Genomic DNA, 20,777 nt, shown 5'->3' with positions numbered 1-20,777 from the left:
GGCCGAGGCCGAGTTGGAGGTTAGCATGCAGTATCCATAATGCAAAAGTCACGGGGCATGAACCAGGTCGTTTGATGGGTGGATGTTTGATGGGGTGTCGTTTATTGCCTCAGCGCGGAGGGTACCATATGGCAACTAACGACTCGGCCAAGAGAACAATACTACATCAGGAATGGTTCCATCACAGTGGCGGAGAGAAGGCCGGTCGTTAGAGCCTGAGTCGGTCAACAATGAGCCGATGAAAACAACGAGTTAGCACAAAGGCCGTCACTTCACTATGGTCGGGAAATGATAGCCCGAAGAATACAGCCAAGAAACAAGAAGACAATAACCCCGCAGGGTCCACTCACTAAAAGCTGGACAAGCCACCAGCCACACTCCAGTACGCCACCCTACAGTAAGCCACAGCCTCAGCCAGAACACCCTGAGGATCACGAACCCAAAGGGTTTCCAGAGTCACCTTTATAATTCAAAACATACCGTCCATCCATTAGCAGCGGGGGGGCAGTGACGGGTTTGGCAAGTCCAGGCTCCTGAGCTCTCCCGCTGCTTCCATCCTCCTTCGGGGGGTCGTAGGTTCGACTTCCAGATCTGTAACCATTTCCGGGTTTTAGAGTCACATGTACACTGCTGTATCAAAAATGTGCTGTAATCTACATGCTATCTATATCCCATATCTGCCATCACTACCATCCCTACCATCTCTGCCACCTGTATCCCACCTACATCCATCTCAACGATATCTAGAAACTTTACCATCCATATTCTATCTCTGTTATCTTCAGTATCTCTCCCATTTATATTATATATCTACTATCTCTGCTATCTCTATAATTTTGCCAGTTGGTACTATTTTTGGGGTTTTTATTCTTTTTTAATGTTGACTTGCTTGAGATTTCTTTTTTGTGCAGCTTGTGTAAATTGTTCTAGAGTGTAGGGTAGCTATACTTGAAATGTATAATGGCTGAACTTCGGCTAAGCTGTTAGCTGTTACTTAACAGCATGCCCAGCAGATAACAGCAAATATATTCACGCATCTTATTAACTCCAACTTCTGATATATGATATATCGGCTCAGTTGCCTAACTTCCCCGCAGTCGAAAGTCCCTCTGCGCTTCAAGTCCTATGCCGTGAGAGAAGCTCCAGTAACATGCAAGATAAGCCGAGCGTGCATTAACGATGATTACATGTGGAACCTCAATTCCCACGCCTATAGGCTCACGTCTTCTAGCGCCTGCTGCTGCCTGCGCACTGCCGAAGCTCAACAGGCAGACAACCTGCAAGTGAGACTTTAACACCGGCGTGAGTCAGCCTTGGAGGGTTGAAGAGGCGAATAAGATTGATATATGTGGTATTTAAATAGTCGTTCATCGCCGACTCTTCAATTAATCCTGTTTCTTCATCAGCTTTCTCGAGCACTCTGAAACTCGAAACTACTCGTAAACCCATCTGTTGCACATCCCTCGTTATTTGCTCCCTCTTTCAGCGTTGATCTTTGTCAAATTCCTCAGCCTCAATCTTTATCGAATTCACCATGGCGCGAACTAAGCAGACAGGATCCCGACTTAACGGCCGTGGTGGTCGCCGCCCTCCACCTCCTCCTTCACAGCGCACCGGGGCTGTCCCTTCACAGCGCCGTCATCGCGAGTTTGACGACGAGTTCATGGCGCTCCAGAAGGAAGCAGAGCGTCGCGATCGCATCCTCGCTGATCGTCGCCGAACTGCGGCCAAATGGCGCCCCAAGATCCCCGAAGTCCGCAAGGTCAACTTTGAGCACTTCAAGAACCGCTTCCAGGACATTGATGAGCCCGATTATGCCATTGACGTCCTCGTGGATGGGTCTGGTCTCCAGGGCCAGATCCGCCGAGAGCAGGGATACCGTCGCCGCGAGCAGGCTGCGCGCGTTCGCCAGAGCTACATGAATCTTCGGAACAATGCCTCTACCCAGCAGAGACATGAACCGGTCGAGAAGATCAAGCGGGACAAGCGCAGCGAGTTTATGCAGGCGCCGAGTGGTGACATTCAGCGCGTCCGCATCCAGTCGCAGCCTGTTCTTGGCCACCTGACCTCACTGCTCAATGACACGGAGCAACGATCAACTCCGCGCACTTTCATGCGGCCCTTCAAGGCGTTGGTGTACTTCCAGCCCAAGATGCGGGAAATCTTGGCCACGCTGGAGGAGAAGTGGGCCGACGTCGAGGAGCTTGGCGAGGAAGTCGAGAGTGTGGACAGCGAAGAGGTTGAAGTCGTCGAGGATGCCCCGAACTCCGAGGAAGGAAATGAGGGAAGCGACGACGACGACACCGAGTCTCTGCAGTCGGTCGATTCGAATGCCGACGAGGACTTTGACGGCCTCATGGACAGCCCTGAGGCTCTGCGGGACATGCGATGCTATGTGGACTTTGTTGATGCCGAGATCATGCCGCTGTATGACCAGTTCAACGGCGGAGACGCAGAAAAGGTCAAGTTCGACGACCTGTGGTCTCTCTTTCGCGTTGGCGACCTCATCTACATGCCAGCCGCGGGTGAGACTGGTGGTCGATACCACGAAGTCTGGCGCATCTACCGCGTCGAGGCACCCGAGCCCCAGATTGCGTATCCCTCATCTGGATGGGAGTTCTTTCTGGATGAGACCGAAAAGGTCGACAACGCCCAGTTCTCAGTCTCGGCTTACTACGTCGACCACGACGGCGCGGCCTTTGGTGCAGTGCGCCGCAAGTTCGACATCGAGGCCTTCGTCGGCGAGCGCTCCATCGAATCTCTCGAAGTCTTCCCCATCCGCTACCGCCACAAGCACACGGAGCTCCTCGAGACGCTCAAGGACCAAGGCCGCAGCTTCGGCAAGTACCTGGACGACCGCCACCAGCAGTACAATGCCTGGACGCTGACCAGGAACCCGCCGGCGCACGGCACCGACCCCGAGAATGAGATTCTGGAGAACGAGGACTACCAGAAGATGCGCCATCCCGAGTTCGTCGAGAGTGACGTCGTCGTCGACCTCACCGAGGCGTACCAGAAGATGCCCGACTGGCGGCCGAGGTTCCATCAGGTGACGGTCAACAAGTCGGTCCGATGCGAGGTTGAGGACGACGACATGCCCATCCAGCACTGGTTCAACGGCTCGCGCCAGTCGCTCGCCTACTCGCAGAGCGAGATCGTGCAAAAGGCCGACGGCGTCGAGCTGCGCCAGCGCCGCGAGAACCTCAGCGTCGACTCGTTCCTGCGCGCGCGCGTCCAGGGCTCGCGCAACTTCGAGACGAACCCCAAGGCGCTGGACCTGCGCGACGAGGACCTCGTGCTGCTCCCCAAGCGCATGTTCGCCTACGCCCTGCGCGAGCGCCGCTTCCTGCCCATCGACCTGAACCTGCTCAAGCCGGTGCGCCGCGAGCCCGGCGTGTTCGAGAACCTGCGCATCCAGGCCGAGTACAAGGACGTGGTGCGCGGGCTGGTGACGTCGCATTTCCAGAAGAAGATTCTGGAGCGCCGCTATGCCGACACGGCGACCGAAGGTCCCGGCCAGGATCTGATCCAGGGCAAGGGACGTGGGTTGGTCGTGCTGCTTCACGGCGTGCCCGGTGTGGGAAAGACGGCCACCGCTGAGGCTGTCGCCATGGAGAACCACAAGCCGCTGTTTGTCATTACTTGCGGTGATCTTGGGTTGACGCCCCGCGATGTCGAGTCGTCGCTGAAGAACGTGTTCCGCCTGGCCCATCTGTGGGACTGCGTTCTGTTGCTGGACGAGGCCGATGTCTTCCTCTCGCAGCGTTCCAAGCTCGACATGAAGAGGAATGCGCTGGTTTCCGTCTTCCTCCGAGTTCTCGAGTACTACAACGGTCTTCTGTTCCTCACCACCAACCGCGTGGGTACCATCGACGAGGCGTTCAAGTCTCGTATCCACCTGTCTCTCTACTACGTAAGTTTCTCCCTGCTTTTCTCACATCAGCTTGTTAGACTAACTCCTCGTGCAGCCTCCCCTCGACAAGACCCAGACTCGCGACATCTTCCGCCTCAACATTGCGAAGCTCAAGGAGATTGAGCAGGAGCGCCACAAGATGACGGGCGAGCCCGCCATCGTCATCAAGGAGAACGAGGTGATTGACTTTGCCACCAAGCACTACGAGGAACTGGCCCGGTCCACCGGCTGCTGGAACGGCCGACAGATCCGAAGCGCCTTCCAGATCACGTCCAGCCTCGCGGTGCACAACTACGCCACGCAGGCCGAGCTGGCTCGAAGCCGTGGCCAGCTACCGCCTGCGGCTCCGGTCTTGGATCGCGCTTTGTTTGAGAAGGTGCAGATGTCGACGCAGAGCTTTGATCGACACATGAAGAAGGAGTCGAACAACTTTGACGGCGAGCTGCCGCTTCGGAGCACCTTCCATCACGATTTTGATTAAATTATTTCATGTTCTGGCGGGCCAGTTAGTTTGTTTCAACGGTTTTGGGTATGAGCAATGAGGAGATGGGATGTGATGATAGGATCGGTACTTTACGAAAACAACATAAATGGAGTATAGGCACGCAGAACAGTGGTTTCAGTGAAACCAATCCTGAGCCTAATCACTCCTGAAAAAATAGGATACAAATCCAATTTCATTTTCAATATCTACTGAGATGGCCTGCATATTCCGAAATATGGTGACCGTGACGGGGCTAACACAGTACGCACTGTGCCTCGAACTGTACTACCTTCCTCAAGCTCCCTCATCCAATTTAGGCATCATTTTTCAATCATGAAAAAAAGCAGTCGGTTTCAAAGATCAATTCAAAAGTACTTTGAATACGAGAATACATGGATTCCCCACATCACAAGCCTCGGCATCTGTCACACTAATCAAAATCTAGGCATCTATTTCAAGGGTGTTGCTATCTCATCGTCCCGAACTCAACCACCTCTGTGGCTGAACAGTTCAGCTCATCTGGGGCAAGACTACAAACAGTCCAAGCGCATTTGTTCCCCTGACCAGACGGCTCGCGGATGTTCCCAGGGCTGCCTGGAGTCGCCACAAAATAGACTATGGCGCGGAGAAAGTCCCGATTGAGTAGCCGTGGGATCTTTGGATGGACTACTCTATAAGATGCGCTATTTCCCCTCCGCATTAGGCGTTTATTATCAAAGCTAGTTCGTTAAAAGAGAGCAGAAGTCCCCATTTAGGGACTTTGTCATTTAGCACTCCATTTCAGCTCCTGTACAATGGCCAAGGCTCAATCAGCCCTCGTAATATGAAGTAAGATTGAAACACATGGCAGTTGTTTAAGAAGCTCCCATAAGCTCTAGACTCCATCTCGGCTCGTAACACCGAACGAGGCTGTGCTTCGCCCGTAACCAATCCAGACAAAGCGTCTCCTTCTCGTGGCTTGGGGACGCTCCACAAGGCAGCCGAATATCCGAATATCAGTCCGTCGCCCCACTAAACCGTCTACGACACAGCCTGTCGAGTTAGACAGACGCGCAATACGATAGCCGAGTGCCGGGCTGGGCTGAAGGGGAAACACACGAGCCATGGCGGTGCTCAGTTGTCCAATCTGCACTGCTATCAGCCACGGCGACGACGTGGTGAGCTGAGGCATCAGCTTTCGGCCTTTTCCGTACGAAAGGTCCTGATGACGACGGGGAGGGCTGTGTCTGGGTGTAATTTGAGCTGTATATATACGAAGGATATCCGTGGGAGGTTTTGGTATAGAGGAGACAACCAGCGGGACCGAGTGAGAGCGATTGCTCCAAGTTGTTCATCATAAACCTCTACGAATCAGTAGAAAAAATGTCGACATTGTCGCTCCCGAGATCTTCCATCACAGCCACCAGCCTCGACACAACATGCCATCTCATCACTAGCCTATGTGCCGTCTTCGATTCTTCCCCTGACATCAGAGGCCTTCCTACCAAACCTTGCCTCAACCATGGCGTCCCTACGCCCCCGCCATCTCTCAACGAGCACGCGACGTACCTTGCAGTGCCACACCCAGAAACGAAATCCTACGCCGACCAACACAATGACTTCGATCGCGCATATCAACGATACGGACGAGCGGCGCACATGGGAATCCTCGACCCTTCCTACAAGCTTTTCACTAGCCAACGGGGCTACGGGGCGCTGCTATACAAGATTGAAAGCCGCACCGTCATCGTCACGGGCGATCCTCTCTGCGCGCCAGATACTTTCAGAGAGCTGTTGGAGGAGCTCCGCCAGTTTCGGTCGAAGCTCGGGCTGGGCATCGCGTTCATGGGGGTGAGCGAGACGTTTGCCGAATATGCCCGAGAACGCAACTGGGCCACGCTGCATTTCGGTCGCGAACGAGTCGTCAATCCGTTGACGAACCCGGTGCTTCTCAAAGGCGCAGGGAAGCGGATGATTAGCCAGACTCGACAGCTAATGGACCAGAAGCGAGGCGGCGTTACTCTGCATCTCTACAGCCCAAGCACCATGCGCAGCGATCTTTTGCTTCAGATCGAGCTGCAGCAGCTTTATGATGGTTGGCGCAAGGAGCGCAACTGCAGCCACGGTGCAAACTCACAGGCTTTCGTCACTGTCTACGATCTCTTTTCCCGCCCCGACGTAACCCTCTTTCTATATGCCAAGGACCGCGATGGATGTGTCAACGGTCTCGCAGCCCTCCGCTGTCTCGGCGCCAACAGCGGATTCCACCTAGACCCCTGCGTCGCCTCGTCTACAGCGCAGCGCGGAATAACAGACCTGCTCGTGATTACCGCCATGAAACTTCTTGCCAGAGCTGGCATCGACTACCTCAGTCTCGGCTACGAGCCGTTCGGCAGCCTCCGCGACGTGTCTGGACAGACGGGCCTGCAAGCATGGATGACGCAGAGTGGCTACCGGCGTGCAATGCAGTCTGTGTCTGTCAACGGCAAAGCAGCGTATTACAACAAGTTTCGACCAGATGATGAGCAATGCTCTAATTTGTACATCGTCATCCCTCCTGGAGGGTTACACATTTACCAGTCGATTGCGTTGATGCATATCGCAAATCTCAGCATGCGGTCTTTTTTTCATAGTTCGGAGTCACCAGCGTCTGTTACTGCATCAGCAAAGACCGAGAAGGAGTAAGGGAATAATTCAGGGCTATATAATATAGTGGTGTCTAATGTAGTAATATGTAGAGTACACGTCTTGGCGTTTCGGCACATAGAAATGAATTCAAAGTTTACTTTCCTTTGTAACACCGCGGTTAAGCAGGGGTTCAATTAAGTCACACTAGGACAGATTACTGAGTGACTAACTCACAGGCTAACTATAGTGAATGAGGCCGCCAAACCGCCAAGAAAAAGACCCTGTCTTCCTTAGCGACTCCCCGAGTAGCTCAGCTGGAAGAGCGTTCGGCTGTAACTGCCACCTTCGTTACCGAAAGGTCACCTGTTCGAGCCAGGTCTCGGGGACTTCCTTTTTGCCTGCGAGTATTCAAATACTTTTGAATCGAGACTACCTAGTAGATATAATTAATCCCAGATTTGACTTATGTTCTGGCCTGGCAAAGTCCTGGACTGACAGCTTCGACTATTTACCCGCCGTGAGCTTTGGCCTGGCATACGTGAGGTTAGCGGACAAGGTGACTTGACGGGCGAGCCTGTATTTGGAACCGTCCGTTTTCCTTTGGACCTGCGACGCCCGGCCGATGGCTAAAAAATCGCCGTCGTGCTTGTTGCCACACGGCACCTGAGGTTTCCAGCAGGGGACTAATCTAACTTCTGTCTGCTCCCTCAAGGTGAGCAAGTTGCCGGCACAAGGTCCAAAAAAAACACAGTTTTATCTATAATTCAAGCATTTGTTACCCAATGCTGCCACGATGACCAAAATTCCAGCAGGGGACATAGTTATAGGAGCTGCGCCACTGGTTCCGCAAGGATTCGATGTTCCATAACGAGTCGAGGTCCCGAGAGGATTCGATACTCTATTAAAAGTCGATGTTCCATAAGATTTGAAGTTCCATCTGGAGCCGAGGCTCCATATGAGAGGACAGATGTTTGAGCTTGATTCATTGTCTCACCCATATAGGGAAATTGGGCTAGGGGCGGCATAGGCTGCAAAGCGATTGAAGCCCAGCTGGGATAACAAACTGGAGGTGGATGGCCTGGAATTTCCGGATCCAGGATCGCCTCGGGCACCTGAATACGGGATCCGAGGTACCACCCAGCGCGAGTCTATTATGGTACTTTGACGAAACTATTCTCCCACGCAACCTTCCCCACATGTTCCTGAAGTACTCTTGTGGAGCGTGCTTCTCACTGCGCCGAGCTTACAGTCACAGGCGGTTTCAGGTGTTTGTAGCTAATCACGGATTATTCCTAATTGCAGCAAAATTTTCACCACTCAGTGCTTATCATTGGGCGATGTAGGTGAAAATTATACCAAGCCCGGGGACCGCGCTGCTACGTGTACTCTGCGCCTCGCTACAGCTTTTTATAATCACGAAAAACCACTCCCTCTCGGTATACCAATTGGATTTTTTCTGTGTCCTAAGACTTCTCATGATGCAGAGCTCAACTTTTCCAAGCACGGCATACTTCTAGCAAATATCAGTGAATGGACCAACTGCATAGGACCACGATGAACATTGAAGTAATGCCGTTCCAACGTCCCAAACAAAAAAGCAGAACATAGGCTCCATCTCAGGCCAGTTTGGGGGTTGAGTTGTTCCCGGCTGGTTTCCAGTGTCGGATTCCTTGCAGTCTGTGTCAACCAGCGGATGGTTGATGGCCTGAACAACACTCGCCAACGACGACAGTGTTTCAAGAGAAATCTGCAGGCACAAATCCGGACACGGAAATATTGCCATATGGTCAGTTTGGGTGCAGCTGGACTCCATCATCGGAGGCATCAGGAGAGATGAGGAAAATAGTGGGATGTTCCCCTGCGGCATTCGTATGGCGTGTTGGCGGCTCCGTAGTCAAATGCGTTGTACGGCTCAGAAGATCCCCGTATGAAGCGGCGTTTGTGAGGTTTGAGCCTTTTGGTGTTGATTTTGGCGTCTGTTTTGATCTTCCTCCATCGCTAGCGATGGCTGGAGGATTGAGCCCGCTTGCTTTGCTTCCAAGAGGACCGGTCGTGGGTGGATTCTGTCCAGAGGCTGGCGTCTTACCCGAAGATGGGCCAACAATCTCCGCTGCCCCGGTCGGAGTACTTTTAAGGATCATATTTCTAGGACGGGTTTTGATGTTTCCTTATTCAAAGAGTGGCCGCAAGTTGTCGTCAAAAAAATAGTAGGGTGAAGTGACTATGCTGAAACTTTTTAGTAGCGTTATGATTTCTGTAGTGGGGTGACGGCAAGTATTTCTAGACAGGCGACCGAGGAAATCAGCAGTTTTGAACTGCAAAGTGGCTAGGGAAAGTGATGAATAGGTGCTCATCGACAGGAGGACGCTGAACAAGAGTCGCAAAAATAGGTATGCTTAGGTCGGTAGGCTATTCAAGGCAATCAACCTTAGCCAGCAATCACACAAATATTTCTCTTGGGAGTGACGAACTGCGCGACAAGAAAAAGACCTATATGGAGGTTAGAAACAGGCATGATAGAATTGGCACGTACTTGCATTGTCTCCTGAGCTATCGTGCATCACGGGCACGTCGCCCTCTGCTCACCGCTAGATGCAAGCGCTGAGCCCACTGTTCAACAAACCCTTGTTCTCGCTACAAGCGTCCCAGATGTACGCAATGCAATCGCCATTGAGTTTCTATATTTTGGGCGACTAAAAAACTCCAGCTTCTGTCGTGATCAACAGTTGTATAGACGATAGCCGTCTTGGTCAATTCCAAAATTCTCACCGACCAACGATCGACGGTGTCCAAGATCGCCTCGGTGTCCATCAAGCTAGGGACAGGGAATACGAGAAAGGATACGAAGATCGCGGGCCTTACTTGGCCTGATTTTACCGAAACACCACCTTTCGTCGATACTAAGATCTATTAGAGCCTAGAAGCAAAATCCAGCTTTGAGGCCGCGGGAAGATCTCACTATCGAACACGAGACTAAAACCAACACCTTACTTAGAAAGAGGATTTGTTAGCAACTCCCAGATCTCGTGCCACAACCAGCCATGGCCCCATCATCCTAGTTATCCGGTAGTCCCGAGCCGCTGTGGTATTTGTAGTGGATAAGCTCGTATTCAACCCTGCGCTAGTGAACCCGTGTGGTATAAAGCTGCCGATCCAGATTCAGCAGATTCAGGCTCTCTCTTCCACAATCTCAGTGCTCTCCCATCACTTACGTCCATAATGCAAATCAAAGCAATTGTAGCGTTGTTTCTCGGCAGCGCTTGCGCAGCGAAAAATGACGCCAAATATCCGCCCTTCTACGGCACAGGATGGGGCGGGCCGGTGCGCTTCGCGGACAACTACAACATATCTAGCAACACCACGGGCTTCACCATGGTCGAGGCTACGCTCGTAATGCCGCATCTATCGATTCCCAAGAAGCCACATGAGAAAGCCACGCAGTACACTGCTTCTTACTGGATTGGGCTCGATGGGTATTTTTCGTCCGAAATCGTCCGTGGACTCTGGCAAGCTGGCGTCATAATGTCGGTGTGGCCCAACGGGACGACGGAGTACACGGGATTTCATGAATGGTGCGATACTTTCCGGGGTTGTTCCTTAAAGCTTAGCTAACGAAGGCGTCTAGGATTCCTGATGACCCTATATCCATCAACTTCGCCGACCTCGCTATCTCAGAGGGCGATCATGTCCATGTGGTTATGAAGACAACCAACAACGGATATCACGGCAGCACGTCGCTCACTAACTTAAACACCAGCCAAACATACCTACACAGCCAAGACGCCCCAACAGCTTGGCGCGGCCCTACTTTCCCATCCCAGGGAGCGTCTGCAGAATGGTGAGATGCATTCCAAGGACTACTGACCTCCGGCCTAATACTGACTTGGCAAAGGATCATCGAGGCAGGAACGTATCTGAACGGACCGCAGTACATTCTCCCCGATTGGGGAACTGCTACATTCTTCAATGCCCGAGCTTGCACTAAAAAAGGTAAATGTGCCCTTCCCGGGGGCAATAAGGACCAAGGGAGTATGACGGCTGTGTTTTGGAATGACACGAAGACACTATACACGCGATCCTGCGTCGAGAAGGACCGTGTATCAATTGAATACATCGAGGAGCACTTTACTCCAAAGGTGTAGCATGAACGGGATGAGCAACTTGAATAGAGGATGTAGACAGAGGTGGAGGACTGGCCTTCTTTCAGACTCTGGCAATTTCAAGGACAACTACGCTTGAAGCTACTTTGGTCAACGTAAACTTGGTTTCAGGGCTTGATCTGGAGGCTCGTCGAGTTCTGGCCTGACGTCGGGTCAATACAGTTGGAGACACAAGTCATGATTATAGCTACAGTCTTAGGCTTGAAGGTGATGGGGAGAGTGGTCCCACTAGTACTTCTAAGAGCCTGCGATTGTTTTAGTTGTAGTTCAAAAAGTAATCGATGCTAAGATATAATAAAGAATCAACAACTTGTCTCGACACCGCCAAAGAGGCTCATGGAAACCTGTCCACCGTTTTAGTTGATTTTGTATTCTTCTGAACATCAAGGTGGTCGTATATGTAGGGCGTCCTTAATGAGACGAATTGAAGACTCGCTGAAGTGATTGTGATTTTCGCCACCAGTGGACCTGACGATTTAAATTGATGAGGAGATATATCCGGTGCGTGGAAGCCACACTCTTTCATGAAAGATCAAATATATTCGCTTTCAAGTCATCAGCCGAACCTCATTCCCATCACCCTGCACCCGTTTTCACCATTCATGCTTCGTCACAATTGTAACCCACACAACAATAAGATGGCGCGCCTGTATTTAGTACCGTTGATTTCTCTTGCACATGCTAGGCTGCCCTAATGTATATACACGGTAGGGTCCTTTAACTTTGCCTCTGAGTTCTTTGTGGCTGCGACACATTGCCAACACACGAAATCAGGAAGCAGACAAACCCTCCTCCCCTGGGCAATGCATACCATCGCCGCCGCTAACCTTGCCTGCCAGTTTCCAGTCGCCATGCAGATGTAGTTTGACTGCATGTCCTCGATGAGCTCCGCCCAATTCTCGACCGTCGCCAGCGGGAGGTCTTCATATCGGTACTGAGAAACGTGCTTGCCATGGCATGCCAGGAACAGACCCGTTGTTGTTCCCTCGGTAATTGCGTCCAAGCCCGGCCTCTTATATTCTTGCTGATAGACAAAAGGCGGCTCCCTCTGCATCTTCAGGATATCCAGGTCGGCGACCCATTCGCCGCCCTTGCCGTACAGAGACACGACACTTTCGAGGATATAAAGTTCCTGGTCCTGAGCACCAGTGTAACCGACGTCGACCTCCTGGTTTTTGCCCGTGAACCAGAGGTGAAGGGTGCTACCCTCGAACGAGTCTCTTCCGACGCCATCCCACCGAGCGAGGTCGATGAGGTGCCATTTGTCGATTCCCAATGTCATCATCCTGGGCTGGACGGGTGGCACGAGGAGCGCCATTCCTGGCTTTCCCACGTTTCCCATGACGTGTCGGATCTTGCTTCCTCTCGGCGGCTTGGCCGGGTCGCACAGGAGAGATGCGGCTATGAAGAGTGAATTGCCGGTCGACATGGCCATGACGTTGGACACCTGAGATGGCGGGATATCGAACAAATTTTCGAAAAAGAGAATGCCTGAGAAAGATTGGCTAATGCTCATGCGGCTTGGCTGGAGAGCTCTACGCAACGTCTGTGTGAAACTCTGCCCAAGGTGTAGTCTAGGAGTCACGACCGAACTCCTTTGGGCATTGCTAGATGGCTGCATGCTCCGCATCATGTCGTCGAAGAATTTTGGCATATATGCATCATCGTTCTCGTCATCTTGGGGGTCAATTTCGGATCCAGCGACCTCCTCGATGTCGTCCCTCCATACCCACGTAGCCTCGGCGGCAAGGGCACACAACCACTTTGTCTCTACGAGAGAGCGCTCGAAAACGTTCACGTCGATGGTTGTCTGATTCTGGCCACTGTAGAGCGAGTTCATGGTCGCAATAGCCTTGAGGGCCCCGACATACTTCTGGTCGCCTTGTTCTAAGAATTCGGCTAGCTTTTCGGCCATGCGGCTAGGGCTTAATGCTTGTCGCTCGAATAAGGATGCAAGTTCGGTGAAGGGAATCACATCGTTTTCTGGCATGGACTGGTCGAGTCGAATGAATATTGCGGCCGAGTGCGGATCGCCCAACCAGTGCTCGTAATGCTTCATTTCGCCGAACCAGTGGTCGTGGGGATCCCAATCCGCAACGAGGGGCTCAGCGGGTGTTCCCCAGACAACCCTCATGGCCTTCGCAAGAGGGGCTACAGTTTTGAGCGGCTCTGAATCGGCCTCTCGTACCTCCTCGCCCATTTCTATGAAGCGATCTCGCTGCATGGCAACTATGTTGTCTAGCTTCGTTTGTAGTGAGGGTGGCTGTGATGAGGGATCAGGAGGGACTTCTGGACAAGTATCCGCATTGTCTACCTCGGAGCCGAGAAAGACATCTGTCTTGACACTGAGATGAACTGGTTCTTGCTGTTCTTCGGGCGGTAAGTTGCTCTGGATCCAACGAACGTGGCGGACATTTTCCCTTGTCTCCTCAGAGCTGGCTCTCTTCTTGGCTGTTACCGGTAGGGCAGTGGCCGATGCGAATTCTTCTCCTCCTGTCACCTCAGAGACGTAACGGATGATGGCGTGGTTCCAAGGCAATCTTGCCCTGGCAGCTTGGGACCTGAGGATTGCTACCCTCTCCTCGGAGTCTTTGGCCATGACCACGGCGTTGTTCACCTTGCATAAGCCGAAGAATGCGCGAGAGGGATGTCCAATGAATGAGGAACGCCTCCGTCCCATATTGAGAAGCTTTGTGAAGATTCTCCGCTCGAGGCCCTCAGACATGAGGATCGTGCTTGCTGCTTCGCCTAGTATTGATAACCAAGTTCTCTCTAAGTTCACTTGACCTTTGAAGAAGGCTAGGAAAGTATCGGAGAGCCGACTGACCCAATCAATCACTTTTTCAAGCTCGTCATCTTCAACACCCCATCCGCCCAGTACGCAACCAAGAACAGCCACGTTGAACTCGACGAGGGATAGCCGGGCGCCTTCGCAGCGAATCGCATGACTTCGTTGCACTGGTCCACCATAGAATCGAAGATGTGCCAAAGGCAGCGACCAGTGCAGTCCGTTGCTCTCGGAGTTACTGGGTCCTTGAAGGCCGATGGTCAAAATTCCCGACTGGGGGACTAAAGTGTCTTTCTGATGGACTACCTTGGTCGCCGGGCCTACAATGTTGAGGTCCGGATATAGGTGCCAGGATGTAAGGGCCAGAGGCAAATCCCCGCTTCTCATGTCCAAAGGGGAACCATTCAACAGTTCTTCCATGCCCGTGAGGCTGGTAGTCCATGCTTTTATGACGCTGTCGTAGAGAACCGGCTTTGAATTGACAAAGGTCTCCATATTGCCGATGATGAGGAGAAGTTGCTTCTGCTGCAGACGCTTGGCCGTGTCCGCAATTCGGAGCCACGCTCGCGCGCTGGCGTCCCATTCGCCCAGCTGGTCGCGGCTGATGTCCTGCTTCGCCGCCAGGATTGAACCGATGTCCACAGAGTCCATATTCGCGACTTGGGCCTGAATCCTGTCACGGCGGGACTTGAGCAGCTCGACCCAGATGGAGATGGCTTCGGGGCCTGTCCAAATACGCGCGAGCATACACGCCAGCAGGTGAACCTGGATGGCGTTTACGCCCGACGTCGCACCGGCCCAAATGCTTGCGCCGTCGATGCCAACCTGCTGCGCGAAGATGCCGACACCAACGGGCGGCGCATCCTGCGTCGACTCTCGCGATATCTCCGAGGCGCGGAGCCCATAGCACCGAATCAACTCCGGTGTCTGCGGGAGGAGAGGCCCGAAGATGGCGGCGAGCCGCCGGGCGGTAACGTGCAGCGGCCCGTCCTCAGCACTTTCGCGGCGCGAATGGGTGAGGAGCTGGCCAAGACCGTGGAACTCGCACGGAGCCTCTACCTTGACCAGAGAGAAGTCAAAGTTCACGTTGGCGAGGGCCTGAGTAGATTCGAGGGCGGCTGTCAAGCCGGCGAAAGCGATGCGTCCGATGTTTGCCATTATCTCAAGAGGACACTCTAGTTGAGGATCAGGGTCAAAGGCCTTTTCGGCTCCAGAGGTGACGAGTGCGGGGGAGAAAGTCTCAGGGTATGACGTGTGACAGCGCAGTTATAAGAACATTCCTCGTGGCGGAGGCGCAGTGGGCTGATAGGCATACAAACCTGCATTTCTGACATTGGTTGAGGGAATTCTGAAGCCCCCTCTTTGCCAAGTATTCCCTGTACGCCCTGAATGATTGGACTGGCTGACTGAGGATTAAGGTGCGGCAGCGTTGGGCTGCCATGCATCGACTTCGGGTGCTCTGAGTGTATAAGGCTGGACCTCGAGTCCAACTGTTGCATGGCCAAACCCCGGCTGCAGTTTGCATTACGGTCCTTCTACATACACGACGGTTGCGGAGTGTAACTAGCCTGAGCCACAGAAGTCAGGATAGTTTCTCAGCTTTAATCTTCTCGGAAACCAGTGGCTGATTCGCGGCGCGTAGCCAGCTGTGAGGATCATCGCAACAAGGCAGAGTTCCATGGGAGTTGTTACACTACCAGGATATTCAGCTAGAGCGTTCCATCATGCCAGCCACAGCGCTGTGGCGTAACTGCTCACTGGCCTTTGGCAAACGCGATCATGGAGCTCCATGCTGATCTCGATGGGTGTAGAGGGTAAGACCACGAGGCGGGAATTTCTTCCACGTCACCCCTCGGCCGCTTGGGCGGACGGGTTGTTTGATCATGAGAGGCAGAGCGAGGTGGCAACATATCGCGGCCTGCGTCGAGACCAGGAAGAGAGGATGGAATGAGTTTGGGGCAACGAAGGGCAGCCAACGATGGCCGATGGGGAGTGATATTGGAGTCAGTGTTGGAATATGCTTAGCAAGGAAGCGAAGCTCGGATCTGGAGAGAAGAACAGAGAAGAGTCGAAATCGGAGGGTGAGCGGGGTAAGCAATAGTTGACTGCAGTACAGAAGACATCACCAGGAGCCAAGCTCTTTACAAGTTACAAGGTGCGGTACTCCGTAGCACAGCGTGAATTGTTCGCAGGCGGCGCGCGTGTGGAGTGCGTGTGGAGGGCGAGTCCCAAATCCGGGGCTTAGACTAGTCATCCTTTTCTGGGGATGCGGGGAGAGCCCTGGAAGGATTGATTCCCCTTGGGGACCTTGTCCTTGACGCACAGGGTTTGCGTTGCCGAATGATCCAATCCTTGGTACTGAGTTGGTCCTTTTCCGGTCGACAGTGTGATACCCGCCCAATCCCTCCCTGTTGCCCAATTCCTCCCTGTTGCCCAATTCCCTGTTCCATTTAACTCAAATCACGGTCCGAAGTCAAGAGCCGGAGCGAAACTTTGGGTACACTAAGCCCCCGGCAACTCGTTTATCCCGGAGCGGCTTTATGTGGCTCGCTAGCCACTCACCTCCCTGCAACACCTTCATTCAGTACCACTCGCTGTTAACCACCAATCTCACTATAACCCCAGCCCCCTACGACCCAGGTCTAAGTAACATTACGGTTAGGTGCACTGGAGCCTTTTGATAGAGGGTCTCAGTCCCCCAGAGTCTCGCAACCTTATGGTCCCGTAGCTTTTCAACATAGTGTGTTGTAAGGGACATCTAAACTAAGGAAATGCGATTGAAATAATTGATGAGACCCTTGGAGAAAATGTAGTTGAGGAAAGTATTTGGTTTTTTTTTTTTTAGCTTTACTCAATATCATCAGATAGATCAAAGCCATATAGTAATCTCAAACAGTAGGAATAAATAATAAGGGCTATATCCAGTACCAGAAGAAATAGTAGCTGAATAATAAGGTTATTGCCCACCGGTCTCTGCCTGAAGCTTCTATTTAACCCCTCTGACTTTAACCCTATTATCTGCAGTTAATAACCTTAAGATAGTAATCTTATTCTAAGTAATAGGATATAAGAAAAGCTGATATCTCTTATTATTAAAAAACTAACTTCCCTTCTGATACTTATTCTATTATAACTAATTTCTAATATATCGACTACTATTATTTACAAGGCTCTTATTATATATATCCCTGTATATTAGAAATATAAAACTGGATTTTAATATAATATAGAATTCTATTAGAATCTTTAAAATAAAAGAAAAAAAGATAAGCTAAATATCTTTATAAAATTCCTTTAAGAAAATAACCTATTAAGTATATTACTATACTATCTAGAAGGCCTAGATAAAAACTAGAAGATTATATTAGCTATTTTTAGATATAGTCTATTTCTTAATAATTAAAATAGAGTTAATTTATAGGAAAATTAAGTTATCGGTATAGATATTATATATATTCAGATAGAGAAGGCCGCCCTCTACGACTTAGCTGATAATATCGAAAATAATAATAACAACAGGGGCCAAGACTTTATGAAAGAAATCGGCCGGGATAAATATAACCCCTAGTTCCAGGAGTTATTGTGTTGCGTCGGGCTGGTACGGATACTAGCCACCTAGGGTGCTGGCTAGAGGGGGGATTCGAATGAAAACGGGTCATCATGGGCGTTGGGGATCTTAAGGCGTTAGGTCGGGTCGTGGGAGTTTTCAGTGCATTCATCAAGGTTAGACTGGCTACAGGTGGAAAAAGTTAGACAGGATTCCGGCAGAGAAGAAAAAAGCAGCTTGAAACCCAAACTTGGGCCCTGGCAACTGTGACGTGCGCGCAACGAAAATGCAGTAAATTCAAACACTAGGTTCCCTCATCGAGGGAGTTGAGGAAAGTATAATAAAATACAAACTAAACTCCAGCAGTACCCGATCCATCCAACTAAAATGCCCCAGCTGTCTCCTCAGACCCCTCAATATCTCCATACAGAGGTAGCTCTTCCAGCGCCTCCCTTAGGATCTCAAACCCCTTGAGGAGAGCTTCATCGCTGATCGTCAGAGCCACACCCAGTCGCACCCGGCCGTGGGGTCCAGGGAAAACAAGCAATCCTTTACTCACGCAAAGCAACGACAGCCGACGAGGCGAGATGTTCTCAGGGCGACGCTGATACTCCTCGTCCAGGAGCAGGTTCAAGTCGGCGCCGAAGCCAGGAGCGTATCTCAGATACGGAAAGTTCCAGGTAGACGTCTCCGTAACCCACTTTTGCTGAATGTCCCGAGCCCGTTGTTGTAGATTCTCTTCCTCATACACACGCAGTGCAGCCTGGACGGCCGCGACGGCCATGGCCGACATGGAGAAGGTGCTGACGGAATGGTATGGCTTCATTTTGCTCATGACTTCGTTGGGCCCAAGCACGTACGACGTCGGATAGGCGCCGCCAGAAATTGACTTCCCTAATGTCACCATGTCTGGCTTGTTTTCAGGGCCCATCCAGTCCGAGCTGAGGAACTTGCCAGTCTTGCATGAGCCCATCCGGACCTCATCAGCAATAAAGAGAATGTTGTATTCTTTACACAGCTTGCGCACCTTAATGCAGAAGCTGATCTCCTCATCCATCGACCTATCCTTCATCGTTAGCACCTCTGATTATTCGCTCTGGGCGGAGAATAGGCCGGTAGTCTTACCGTGCAAGACCGTGGAGTGGCTCCATAATGACAGCGGCAATACGCTCATGCATCTGCTCAAAAACCTCGGCGTAGTCCTCAGCGTGCAGGTAGCGAAGTACCTTGCCAGTCTTGGGATTTATGTTGGTCATGTTCTTGCTGAAGGTGGCAAACTCTGCATAGATTAGCTCAGCATGGAGGATACTCGATGAAGAAGCTAACCTTCCCAGCCTGCCTCAGGCTCCATCAGTGGCCAGACGCCAGAAAGCGTGCCATGGTAGTTCTCCGATGTTCCAAGAACAAGGACATTACTAGGATCGATCTTCTTTACGCTTACTCCCCAGCCACGAGCCAGCTTGCAAGCCGTGTCAGTAGCCTCCGAGCCGGTCGTCATAGCTGTGACTCTGTCGTAACCAAACTTTTCACAGAGCTGCTTTGCTAAGATTGGCCAACCCGCAGCCTGGCCAGCAATGTTGGCGAGCGTGACTAGAGGTGGGTAGTTAGTGAGGGCTCTGTCTCACATGGTATCACTGTCCGCTCACTCTGCTTAGCTGTGTTGATTTGCGCCTCGAGGATACGCGGATGGCGCTGTCCCAGGTTGCTAGCACTGAATCCGCAGATGAAGTCAATGAGCTCACGGCCATCAGTGTCCTATTGTGCGATTATCTGTCGTTAGCGCCTCGAACCATAGGAAAGGGTGGCGGTATGATCTACCTTCAGGCGAGACCCCTCGCCAGAGGCCAAGTAAACCGGCAAAGAGTTGATGCCGCCGACACTGTACCGTTTGTTGAGTTGGTCCAAGGTGCGAGCTGACTCAGGCAGCGGCAAGGAGCGCTTAGATGTCAAATCATTGGGAGCCATAATGGTGGTATAGGTGCAGGAATGCAGGATAACTTTCAATATCGATGGAACAAGAGGCTTCATGGCTCACAAGTGTTCAGGGGCCTGTTATATAGTAAAATGTCTTCCTAGATTGCCCCATAATAGTTCGGGGCCCGAGACAGGCAAATCATCCCATAAGTTTTGTGTAATTCGACTTGATAGGAAATGGGACTTCGTCAATCTCTCAAACTTACCTAAAAGGGTAGTGAAGTTAACGTCGACTCAAGCCAGTAAAGGAGGAGAGCACGAGCGGTTTACATTTCATGGTACACCATGAGACGAAATCACATTAAGTGCGGTAAAGTTTACTAGATGAAGTTAGTACATAACGCAAGGGTCATGCCAACTGCAGCTGCATGGTACAGAGAATCAAATTCGGGGGCTTAAGCTTGCGGTAAAGCTACCGAATGGAGCTAGCGAGGGCGGAGCGTGCGGAAGAGTCGCACCTTAGATAAGATTCTAATACAGTATCTCAAATTTGATAAATCACAATTCGTAGTATTAAGCAAGGTGGTGGCGGGCACCTGCTGCAAACATCCGGATTGGATCGCTGGCGCTTGAAGGGTAGTAGAAGTTGGAGGTTTCTACTACACCCTATACCCGTAGGTTAGACCCGACCGTCATAAGAAGCTCGAGCTTGATACTCTGGAGCCAAGATCCTTGGAGGTGTCTATTGGTGGTTCCAAGATCGTGGCGCATTATGTCACCCCTAGTGCTGGGCAAGATTTGCTCAATCGACCGAAAGTCATCATTTGCCATTTTTCTCACTTGGGAACTTCGATCCAATTCCAAAGGGACAGCCTTCTCTCTTACATCGAAGGCTGTCGAACGATAATTGAAGCCCAAAGTGTGCCGCAACAGGACCTGGTGCCATCGATGCCGTGCAAGGTACTCTCCATCCAGAAGGCACGTGCTGTGGAAGTAAAGCCTGGGGACTTGGTTATGGTGATAGAGAGTATGGGGATGAAGGTGAGCTTGAAGACAACCAAGGAGAGTCGTTTCGAGACGGAATGGAAGGCAGAGGATGCAGTGGACGAGAGTCAGGTCCTATGTCGAATCACATAGGTTATTATAACTCTAGCAAAATGCATAATAATGGTTTGGGGATCAAGAGTATGTTGATGGTTTGCTGTTGAATTGACAATTTAGACTATGAGACCCTCAAAAATCTCGACCCCTTCCATTGAGTATTCTAGCCGGTCTCCTAGCAGTGAAAACTCGACCGAGAGAGGTGTTTGGCCGCTGTCCTCGCTTCTTTCTGGAGAAGGTGCTTATTCGTCCTTGAAGTCACT

General features: G+C 51.5%; 7 protein-coding genes and 1 non-coding gene across 8 annotated transcripts; 6 read left to right on the top strand and 2 right to left on the bottom strand.

Moving 5' to 3' along the window:
* Window positions 1-1,663: 1,663 nt before the first annotated feature.
* Window positions 1,664-4,394, top strand: BGZ61DRAFT_370718 (uncharacterized protein; the record flags this gene model as incomplete). The annotated part of the gene is made up of 2 exons (XM_046242042.1): window positions 1,664-3,913; window positions 3,969-4,394. The coding sequence occupies 2 exons, from the start codon at window positions 1,664-1,666 to the stop codon at window positions 4,392-4,394; spliced, it is 2,676 nt and encodes an 891-aa protein (XP_046095553.1).
* Window positions 4,395-5,537: 1,143 nt separating this feature from the next.
* BGZ61DRAFT_465604 (uncharacterized protein) lies at window positions 5,538-7,221 on the top strand. Its single transcript, XM_046247601.1, has one exon. The coding sequence runs from the start codon at window positions 5,760-5,762 to the stop codon at window positions 7,059-7,061; it is 1,302 nt and encodes a 433-aa protein (XP_046095552.1). The 5' UTR covers window positions 5,538-5,759; the 3' UTR covers window positions 7,062-7,221.
* An 82-nt stretch (window positions 7,222-7,303) lies between these two features.
* BGZ61DRAFT_t205 lies at window positions 7,304-7,390 on the top strand. The gene has a single exon. It is a non-coding gene; the product is annotated as a tRNA-Tyr (tRNA).
* Window positions 7,391-8,439: 1,049 nt separating this feature from the next.
* On the top strand, window positions 8,440-9,424 carry BGZ61DRAFT_465602 (uncharacterized protein). Its single transcript, XM_046247600.1, has one exon. It carries the CDS (start codon window positions 8,838-8,840, stop codon window positions 9,210-9,212), a length of 375 nt encoding a protein of 124 aa, XP_046095551.1. The 5' UTR covers window positions 8,440-8,837; the 3' UTR covers window positions 9,213-9,424.
* Window positions 9,425-10,223: 799 nt separating this feature from the next.
* On the top strand, window positions 10,224-11,146 carry BGZ61DRAFT_499890 (peptidase G1; the record flags this gene model as incomplete). Its single annotated transcript, XM_046251463.1, has 3 exons — window positions 10,224-10,576; window positions 10,630-10,842; window positions 10,897-11,146. The coding sequence occupies 3 exons, from the start codon at window positions 10,224-10,226 to the stop codon at window positions 11,144-11,146; spliced, it is 816 nt and encodes a 271-aa protein (XP_046095550.1).
* A 709-nt stretch (window positions 11,147-11,855) lies between these two features.
* BGZ61DRAFT_567223 (uncharacterized protein) lies at window positions 11,856-15,117 on the bottom strand (the record flags this gene model as incomplete). Its single annotated transcript, XM_046255958.1, has 3 exons — window positions 13,497-15,117; window positions 12,922-13,301; window positions 11,856-12,759 (listed from the first exon to the last, which is right to left on the bottom strand). The coding sequence occupies exons 1-3, from the start codon at window positions 15,108-15,110 to the stop codon at window positions 11,856-11,858; spliced, it is 2,898 nt and encodes a 965-aa protein (XP_046095549.1). The 5' UTR covers window positions 15,111-15,117.
* Window positions 15,118-17,881: 2,764 nt separating this feature from the next.
* BGZ61DRAFT_486029 (ornithine aminotransferase) lies at window positions 17,882-19,464 on the bottom strand (the record flags this gene model as incomplete). The annotated part of the gene is made up of 5 exons (XM_046249796.1): window positions 17,882-18,560; window positions 18,625-18,778; window positions 18,826-19,089; window positions 19,146-19,254; window positions 19,318-19,464. 5 exons carry the CDS (start codon window positions 19,462-19,464, stop codon window positions 17,882-17,884), a joined length of 1,353 nt encoding a protein of 450 aa, XP_046095548.1.
* Window positions 19,465-19,841: 377 nt separating this feature from the next.
* Window positions 19,842-20,550, top strand: BGZ61DRAFT_486028 (uncharacterized protein; the record flags this gene model as incomplete). The annotated part of the gene is made up of 2 exons (XM_046249795.1): window positions 19,842-19,844; window positions 20,092-20,550. The coding sequence occupies 2 exons, from the start codon at window positions 19,842-19,844 to the stop codon at window positions 20,548-20,550; spliced, it is 462 nt and encodes a 153-aa protein (XP_046095547.1).
* Between the last annotated feature and the right edge of the window lie 227 nt (window positions 20,551-20,777).

Source organism: Ilyonectria robusta (genome assembly GCF_021365365.1).
Source record: "Ilyonectria robusta strain PMI_751 chromosome Unknown BGZ61scaffold_42, whole genome shotgun sequence".
In the NCBI taxonomy this organism is placed as follows: Eukaryota; Fungi; Ascomycota; class Sordariomycetes; order Hypocreales; family Nectriaceae; genus Ilyonectria; species Ilyonectria robusta.
The sequence above is the reverse complement of the archived record's forward strand: the minus strand, read 5'-3'. Positions and strand labels throughout refer to the sequence as shown.